Here is a 10,314-nt window from a genome sequence, read left to right as displayed (position 1 = left end):
TTCTAGTCCTTTTAAACTAATTGTTAATTGTTAAATTTAAAAATTGGGTCTTGTTAATGGATCTTTGGTCTGCTAGTGAAGTCGGAACATTTTTGAATAAGCCCACCAAGGATCAAATCTCATTGAGTGTGAATCTTTGACACCATAATCTAGATGATATTGAGATTATTCCTTAAGGACTATGGTAACATGGTTAAAATATTTATCCCTTGATCTTTGGTTCTTAACCCAAAAAAGTCTTTAAACTGAGATATCAAGTAACTAAATGATTTTATAAGTCTCTTATAAAACCCCAAAAATATAAAAACCCACAACCTAGTCAAAAAACCATCACATTAATGTCCTATAAATTTTGTTTTGGAAGTTGGGAAGGGAGTGAGAGTGGACCCATTATTCAATCCATTCCTTCAGCTCTAAAACAGAGAGACAAGAGAATGGTCCAAAAGCAAAGCATATATTTAGTGTTTTCCAACCCAAGGCCCTTTTATCATTAAAAAAGGAAAAACCCATCAAGATTCCATGCTTAGAATTTTCTAAGGTTCTTCAGATCTCTCAGCCCACAACTTGGTCAATCTTGTACTTTTCTTGAAAATTTCTCAAGCATGTTCCATGCTTGGCCGCAGTGGAGTTATTCAAAACATTGTGGAATGAACGAATATGAATGTGGCATCAATGTTTCAAGCTGGATAATAACGTATTCCAGTTACAATTTGAATCCTCCATTTTTTCTCCATGAATTCTCACCAAACCAACCCTCTTTTCTCCTTCACGTGGTAGACCATAAAACAATTCAAGCATACAGGTCAACTATCTCAATTTCTCAGCAAGGAGCAATTCAATATGAAGAGTTACAAGACAGACAAACAAACAAAGGGGTGTGGACATCTTTTTCTCAAAACTTGACAAGAATGTTTTTCACCATGCTAGAAATTCCACATCTCACTGTAGGAAAGAGGCGCGCATTGACGAATGAATGCAAGATAGCTTGCGTTTGAAGGAAATGAGGAGGAAATTTCATGAAGATCTGAACGTTTGGGGCCTACAATTTTTGACTTGGGATCCTCATTCATTGATTATTGTGAAAATAAAAATGGTCTGCCCCAACGTGCTACACTTCACTTCCGCGTCCTCCCATCATCTCGACGTACGCCGCCAATAATGCTCATTAAATTAATATCTTCTCAACTTCAAAGTCCAACTTTTAATTAAGACAACCTGCCCATTGGGTACGTCTGAAATCACAAGCTGTCGAAACCCAAATTCAAAGTTCGCTGGAAGTTTGCCTGTCAAAAGCAAATTTCAAACACGATTTTACTCTCGTTCAAACATGTAGAAAATTTGGGAGACTTGATTTTTCACTATAATAGATTAGGTCAAAGTATTGGGATTTTGACTTGGGGCATTTGTTCCATCAAGATTGTTGTTCCGTCTATACTGATATCATTTTAATCAAGAGTGAAGGATTAATGGGTATTTACTATCTATCTCATAAAAAATGTCTCACCTATGCTGATATCGCTTCGATTGAAAACCAAGAACTGAAGGGTATCCATTCCACTAAGATTATCCAATGTATCTCTTTAGTTCGGAACCAAGGACTAAGGGATATCGTTGGGGAGATTGGGACAAGGGAAGCCTTTGTAGTCAAATGGATCTTGAAGCCATCCTTGAGGTAATTGTGCTAATATTATTCTAGACAAGTAAGTTGCCAATCATGTTGCCACTGTAACAAGTAGTTGACCATTGAATTGAGCTAGAGACAGGGCTAGGTTGCTTACCCCCTCCCCTATGGACTCTTAAGACCAGAAATGGTAGAGCTAAAGAAGTATCTCGTCATCACAGTTGTCAAGGACATGATCCTGATCTCATCCCTTATACCATACCTCTAAAAGTTTGAATCTTAGTGGATGGCATAATCAAGGAACATACCATCACCTCACTGATTGCACTGAACCAATTGAACGGATTTGTAATTTAATTACATATATGAGCCCGACCTCATCCGTTATATCATATATCTAAAAATTTGAATCTTAGTTGGTGGCATAATCATCATGTCACCTCACCGATTGTACTCAATCAATTGAAAATATTTGTAATTTAAATACAAACACAATTTTGGACTCACCCCTTATATCATACATCTAAAAATTTGAACCTTAGTGGATTTCGTAATCAAGTAATATGCCATCACCCTCACCATGGACTAAGGGGTGTCCATCCCACCAAAATTGTATGGTCTACGTTGATATCAATTCGACTAAGACCCAAGAACTAAGGGGTATTTTTTTCAACCAAAATTATCTAGTCTATGTTGATATCTTTTTAGCTTGAAACCAAGGACTAAGGGGTACCCATTCCATCAAAGTTGTTGGGGACACGATCCTGACCTCATCCCTTATATCATGCATCTTAATGGGTGGCATAATCAAGGAACATACCATAACCCTCACTTATTGTACTCAACCAATTGAGTAGATTTGTAATTTAAATATAGATACGATCTTAGTCTCATCCCTTATATTACACCTTTAAAAGTTTGAATCTTAATGGGTGGTTTAATCAAGGAACATACCATCACCCTCATTAATTATACTCAACTAATTGAAAATACATGTAATTTAAATACAAATACGATCCCAACCTCATCCTTTTTATCATACCTCTTAAAGTTTGAATCTTAGTCGGTGGCATAATCAATGAACATACCATCACCTTCACCAATTGTACTCAACAAATTGAATAGATGTGCAATTTAAATACAAACACGATCCCAACATCATTCCTTATATCACACCTCTAAAAGTTTGAATCTTAATGGTTGGTTTAATCAAGGAACATACCATCATCCTCATGAACTGTACTCAACCAATTGAATAGATCTGTAATTTAAATACACTTATGACCGGGCAACCTCATCCTTTATATCATACCTCTTAAAGTTTGAATCTTAATGGATGACCTTATTTAAGAAACATATCATCACCTTCACCAATTGTACTCAACCAATTAAATACATTTGTAATTTAAACACAAATACAACCCCAACCTTTAAAAGTTTGAGACTTAGTGGATGGCGTAACCAAGAAACATACCATCACCTTCACCAATTGTACCAAACCAATTGAATACATTTGGAATTTAACTACAAATACAAATACCACACCAACCTCATCTCTTACATCACACTTGTAGAAGTTTGAGTCTTACTGGATGGCATAACCAAGATACATACCACTACCTTCACCAATCGTAGTCAACCGATTGAATACATTTGTAATTTAACTATAAATAAAAATACGACTCCAATCTCATCTCTTACATCTCACCTCTAAACGTATAAGTCTTAATGGATGATGTAACCAAGAAACATACCTTCACCTTCACCAATTGTACTCAACCAATCAAACAAATCTGTAATTCTCACTCTACTCCAATAACACTATAATTTACTATGTAAAATCAAAGGTAGAGACATCTCTGTAAATCCAGTTTAAAAAAAAAAATCTTCTAGAAAGTGAAAGAAGAGACAGGCTGTGAAAGGGAAAAAGACCAGCGGGTCAAGCCCATCACCTCTACGCTGACGCCGTCAACGCGAACGTGGCTTAATAGTATTAAAGTCTAGTCTGAATAGTAGATTCAATCTCAGCCGTCCACTAGGCTGCGGGAATGGCGGGCTCTGAGACGCGTTGAACCAGCGTTCTTGCCTTACAACTTTTCACCTAATATGGGTTTGCCACGTTATCCCGGAAGAGACTAGGAAATGGGCTGGGAAGTTGTGGGAGCCTTTTATTCATCGCCTCGCTGCTTTTTCTCAAACTTCCAACTTCCCATCTCAAGAAATTTGATCTTTTTCTGCCCTTCTTTGGATCCCAATTCCCAAGCCCTTTTTCTCTTTTCTCCTGCTGTAGCATTTGGACCCTTTATTTTTGGTAAGGCTTTTCAGATCTGTGATTTTAGACATTGATGGGGGAAAAGCTTTTGGCTGAGAGATTTAGTGAGCATAACTGTAGTTCAAGAGTTCCAAGAGGACCCATGAATGGTGTGAGGTTTGACAGGCTCATGGGGATTGATCTCTCTGTTAAAGTTGAAGAGGGCTCCAATGGCAGCCCTGATTATAGCAATTGTAAGGATTTCTTCTCTCTGGAAGGAGGCCGTGGTAGCTTGAGTTTCAAGCTCCTGTCAAATGATAATGATAATGAGCTTCAAGATGATGAGACCCATCAATTGGTTACTACAGACCTCAATGGCGCTGCTCCTGAGGATCATGACCCACATAATAATATCTCGGTAAGGAATTTTTCTGGAATTATAAGTTTGTTGTATTGGGTTGTGGGATGTTTTAAGGGTGGAGGTGAAATCAGGGTTGGGATTACATTTTCCATGGGGTCTGATGAGTTGTTTGTTCTTTGGAAATTGGTTTGTGCAGATTGGATTGCAATTGGTGACTGCACAACCCAATTGTGCAAGTGATCGGTCAACTGTGGAAGATTGTGTGTCTCCAACAAACTCTCCTCAGACTTCTGATCAAGATGACACAGATCCTGATCCAAGAATTGAGGTACTACTTCAAGGATTTGTTAAATAACTTTTGATTACTGGTTTGCTTTTGTTTATTGGGGAAGGCTCCCAAGTAAAAACAATGGGCTCTTGCATGTTAATGATATCATATTTTTACAATCTATAATATTGATCACAGGAAGGTTTCCAGGTAAAAATAATAGGTCATGGTATATGAATGATATCATATTTTCACTATCGTTCACAATATATCATAATATAATATTGATTATGTTGTTTCTAGACTAGATTGTGAGAGTTTTTCATAAAATTTATGATCAGATTTCTTGATCCATCATCAAGATAATCGAAGTTCTTACCGTAATACCTTTGGTTGGTTGACGCAGGTGGACATGCTTCAGAGGGAGCTCACACGTATCAATGAAGAAAATCAGAAGCTGAAATATCTGTTGAATCACATAACCAGCAATTACTCAAACTTGCAGATGCATCTCAATTCTTTAATGGATCAGCCTCGTCACTCTCATAATACAGTTGCAGAAATGGTGAGATATACGTTCTCTAATATTCTCGAGAGTATCCTACAAGGGAAACGCCATAGCTCAGAAGATTTGCAGCTTGTGAATTCCATTCACTTATGCATAGGAAGGCTAATGGAAGTAACGTAGAAAAACTTTTATGTCCCGGTCTACCATTCAAATTCTCATTTTTCCTTTGATTTCAATCCTATTTTGCAGGTAACACCTAAGAGTGAAGAAAAGCTGGAAAATCCTGTAAAAGGATCGATGGGAGTGCCTGGAAAGTTGGGACCAAACAAAACCTTCCTACAAAACCAGTTACTAGAAGCTCGAGATCCGTCAAAGCTTATTGGCACTGATGATCATGAAGATTCTCATACGTTCGAAGACCATGATGAGGAGGCCCCCAAGTCTCTAGAAATGTTGAATCATATTGATAATATGAGGAAGCCGAGCTATATGCATAAAATACATGAATCGAGCTTAAGAGGTAGTTTTGCTGTTCAAATTCAATTGCTATAAGAAATCTCTTTGCTTCCTTAAGTGTTACTGAAAATCAATTGCTCAATCCTCTCTTTTAACACATATTACTAAAGAGATTTTGGTGCATACAGGCAATGAAACTGTTGATGGATCAGCTTCTCCAGATCATTCTCTGAATAATCATGAAGATGAACTGCACACTGATACAAGGGAAGATAGCCTGGATGGAAGGCCCAACAAGGCACAGAAGATTGTACATCAAAGTGAGGCGACTATCAGAAAGGCCCGAGTTTCAGTCAGAGCTAGAACTGAATCACCCATGGTATGTAATCCCGAAGTAGTCAACCACAACTTTTAATATTTATATATTTGTTTTTTTACAATAAAATTAGTAACTTTTCTGTAAGGATCAAACCTTTCAACAGTCAAAGGTATTAGTTGGTATTGATTCCTAATATGGATTGAAAAACATAAACTTTCTGATTTTAAAATTGGGTGAAAAACTTTCAACCATATAGAAAAATATCTCTATATCTTCATTGCTGAGAGACAAAATAATTTTAAGCTTTCAAAAACAACCTTAAAACCACTTTTCTTGGTCTTAATCCAGAAGCTTGCATTATCAACCTTAAAACCAGTTTTCTCGGTCTTTGGAGGCAATTTTGTAGACAAGAGATATGCAGCAAAATTGTTCCTTTTCTTGGTTTTTGTATATTTGTAATCATTTGTTTTCTTCTTAGAGAGATCCTACAATGGCTGCTTTGCTTGAAGTGATTCCTGATGCAGTATGATCTTTGTTCTCAGATAAGCGATGGCTGCCAATGGAGAAAATATGGACAAAAGATGGCCAAGGGAAATCCATGCCCAAGAGCTTATTACAGATGTACCATGTCAGTAGGGTGTCCAGTGAGAAAACAAGTACAACGCTTGGCAGAAGACAGATCAATTCTCATCACAACATATGAAGGAAATCACAACCACCCACTTCCTCCAGCAGCCACAGCCATGGCATCCACCACATCTGCTGCTGCTTCCATGCTTCTTTCTGGTTCTTCCACATCCTCTGATAATGCTGGATTCAATGCAGCAGCTGCAGCTGTCATGGCTGGTGCTCTCATGCCTTCCACTCATGTTCCAGGAGCCAGCATATCAGCTTCAGCTCCATTTCCCACCATCACCTTAGACCTCACACAAAACCCCAACCAGCTTCCACAAGGTCAAATGGGTTTTCACCCAAGGGTACTTTCAGGCCTTCAGTCATTTCCCTTTGGAGGAGCAGAGATTCCAGCACAAAAATTCTTTAACAGTTCAGTATCTCAGACATATGGGCATCACCCCATTTACAACGGCAATGATTCCATGTTTGCCCCTCTGGCAGGACAGCAAAGGTCTCCATTAATGATGCAGGTTCCTAACACTAATGGAGGAGTTACAGCAGCAACACCAATGGGATTCAATAATGGCCAATCTGCTCAACACCCTTCACTAGCAGACACTGTCACTGCCTTAACAGCTGATCCAAACTTCACAACAGCCATTGCAGCAGCTATCACTTCTCTCCTCCAAAACAACAATAATGCCAATCCCAATGCCAACAATTCTCAGCAGTCTCCATTAACAAATGGACCTCTTCAGGCTAGGAATGAACACCACCAATAAATTGCAGTTGCATAATCCACCATTGTTTTTTCACTAGGCTCCTAAATACATGTTTTTTTTTCCATTTGTGCAGTGGAAATAATTTCAAAGGAAGTGTATAGTTTTGGTTGCAGACATTGGAAATTGTTTTGTATAGTTGTCCTTGTTTTATATGTACATGTAAAACAACCATCCCATATATCTGTAATGTCTACAGTTAAATACTTGCTCTGATGATTCTGCTGTATTGATCTATTCTTTAAGAATTTTACACAATGATATTTGTATCGGCATTTTTTAGCAAAGAAAAATGGTACCCATTAAAGTTGGAGCTCATATCAGAGTTTCGAGGCCAAGTTTTAGACCAATACTGCAACTGTGTTTATGACTATACGAGACATTGGAAGTTCATGAAATAAAGGATCTTTGAAGGTCTTATATGAAAGGAACTTCTGATTATGTAATGGCAAAAATATAAAGGCCTTTTTTGTTTAGTTACTGTTAGGAGTATCTTATTGTTGTATCTCAGTGTTGAATTGAGACTCGTCACTTATTCATTAGGAGAGATAGAGGCTCATGATTTAACTTAGAGGAGAAAATTATTTGTTCCATACAGATTATTGTAGTCATTCAATTGTTTTTAATAATTTAATTTAATGAGAAAGATTATATATGTTTATTTTAAGAGTATTCTATATATCATTTTGGGTCTTTATTGAGTTTTTTTAATACTATATTAATATAATTAAATAATTTATTCAAAAGAGGAATATGATATGAAATAATTTGAAAATACTCGATAATAACTAAGAATAACAAGCCTTCTGAAGGATCAAGCCTCCAAATCCATTTCAAAGGGGATACTTTCAGTAATTCTCGATAAGAACTCAATACTCAATACACTGATAATAACTAGCCTATACTTCTTATATATACCATACTTATACCTTAGATATCAATCAAAGTAACTTGTATACCAAAATATAACACTTAAGGCAGCCTAATTAACTCGATAATATATAATCATGATCATATAACTTAATTAAGAGTTTCAGTAAAGCACAAGTTGTCTACTCATAGCCTAATACACACTATAGGGTTAGGGTCATTGCAAGAAATCACTTTGATATATGATGTTAGTGATTGTGTGATTCTCTTGCAAAGTTTTATGAGGTTATTTTTTATGAGGCCTTAAATAATTTTTAAGGCTAAATGAAGATACAATAAGGCGCTAATATCTAATATGATATGTTGTGTGATGCTTGCAAAGAACATGAAACTTGTCATCAAAGGTTTGAATATCAAGGATTTGACATGTTCTTAGTGAAATATAATTAGAATGCTAGTTGAATAAGCCAAACAATGAGAGAGAGCTCTTCTCTCTTGCATTTTGAGATCTACTAAGATGAAGGTGATAGTATTAGTTTGCCATAAATAATTTGAAATCTATTCATATAACTCAAATTAAGACATAAATGATCAAACAATCTCTTTATTAGATCCTCTAAAACTATCTATAAGGTTGGCATAAAAAGAATTTCGAAGATTAAAGAATCACGAATCAAATAATTTTGATAAATTCTTTTGAATTCGTATAACACTAAATTAAGCCCCTAAGACAAAAAAATATACCCATTGTGTTATTCTAGTTGTTGAATTATGATATCTCAAATTCATAGGTAAATAAGCACAAGTATTCATAATGAAGGTATAATAAGAACATCCCTATATACACTTAATCATATAGTGAATGTAGAAATAAAAATGAATTACATCTTAGTAGATTTATCATGTTTTATATTGTATAGTATATGATTAGAATAATGAAAACCAATGCCTTATATCATGTTTCAACAAAGTCATAAACAAGCTACTCAAAGTTTTCAATATACATCTATAGTTTCAAAATACTTAATGTACCAGACATTGTCTTGCAAATCTTAATTCCTAAAATACCATTCCATCTATCATGGTGCAACTCATTAATAGTTATTCCTTATTTAGTTCAATCTACTCCACATATTATACTAAAAATATTTGCATGATATCCTTTATGGCATATTATTTAATCCATAATACAAACAAATGATATTACAAGCATATAGATATTATAAAAATCCCTAAAATAACTAATAGAAATTATAAAGAAGTTACATAAAAAAGATAAAATTGAGTCTTATGTTCATTTCCTAAAGAAGATACATGTACATGTATTTATTATAATTCAAATCAAGAAATGAATCAAGTTGATGCTTTCCTTTGGTGTCAAATTTATTCCTTACGCTAAAATTAATATTGCAAAGTTTCAAATCCTTTACTTATTGCTGATAACTTCTCTATATAGAAAAATAACAATGCCCATGTCACTTAGATGATTGACACTTGTTATATTGATTTATAATTTATTTCAGTTATTTATAATTTATAATGTGTGTAGCACTTTTGAAAGTTCCACTTAATTCCATTTCCTTCATATGGTAGGAACCATTCTATTTATAGTTATAAATAAGGAATATATGATTGTTGCTAAAGACAACACAACTTTTGATGAGATCAAAAATCACATTCTATTAGAATGTGCTAAAGATAAAAAAAAGAAAAGAAAATGCCTTTAGATTAAATTCATAGCATCAATATGATGAACATGAGTATTTAGAAATTCACCTCCAATTTTAGATGTATGAAAGGTTTCCTAATGAAGAACACCTCCTACTTCAAATTCCCCTACTATAGTATTAAACAATTCACTCCAACGCTCCATATAATGATACCTTAGCTAACTTGGACCCTTAGATTTTCCAACTCTTTGTCTTCCCCTATATTGTATGTTACAAGTGTGGTTGCCATTTCACCAAAAGATCAACCTATTAATGCTCGATACAACCACTAGACTTATAGAATCCATAGGAGGCGGTTAAGCCATGTCACAAACCTGAGCGCTGCGTTGCACAATAAAAGGAGACCAAGGGTACACACCTTGCAACAACCCCCCCCCCCCCCAACGCAAGAAAGGGGTTTGAACCTGTGACCAAGCTTTGATACCACTTGTTACTAGTGCGGTTGTCGTTGCACCAAAAGATCAACCTGTTAATGCCCAATACAACCAATAGACTTAGAGAATCCACAGGAGGTGGTTAAGCCATGTCACAAACCC

The 10,314-nt window shown here is 35.7% G+C and overlaps 1 protein-coding gene across 1 annotated transcript; it reads left to right on the top strand.

Annotated features, from left to right (window-relative positions):
* The first annotated feature begins 3,740 nt into the window (after positions 1-3,740).
* On the top strand, positions 3,741-7,845 carry LOC131077043 (probable WRKY transcription factor 31). Its single transcript, XM_058014406.2, has 6 exons — positions 3,741-4,290; positions 4,430-4,561; positions 4,908-5,066; positions 5,259-5,529; positions 5,654-5,844; positions 6,327-7,845. Exons 1-6 carry the CDS (start codon positions 3,967-3,969, stop codon positions 7,179-7,181), a joined length of 1,932 nt encoding a protein of 643 aa, XP_057870389.1. The 5' UTR covers positions 3,741-3,966; the 3' UTR covers positions 7,182-7,845.
* The last annotated feature ends 2,469 nt before the right edge of the window (positions 7,846-10,314 follow it).

This window comes from Cryptomeria japonica, chromosome 9, assembly GCF_030272615.1.
Source record: "Cryptomeria japonica chromosome 9, Sugi_1.0, whole genome shotgun sequence".
NCBI lineage: Eukaryota > Viridiplantae > Streptophyta > Pinopsida > Cupressales > Cupressaceae > Cryptomeria > Cryptomeria japonica.
This window is presented reverse-complemented; position numbering and strand designations above follow the sequence as displayed.

Coding starts and splice junctions, on each gene's coding strand:
- LOC131077043 (XM_058014406.2), top strand. CDS start 3,967: ATGGGGGAAAAGCTTTTGGCTGAGAGATTTAGTGAGCATAACTGTAGT. Junction 4,291..4,429: donor ACCCACATAATAATATCTCG/GTAAGGAATTTT, acceptor TGGTTTGTGCAG/ATTGGATTGCAATTGGTGAC. Junction 4,562..4,907: donor ATCCTGATCCAAGAATTGAG/GTACTACTTCAA, acceptor TGGTTGACGCAG/GTGGACATGCTTCAGAGGGA.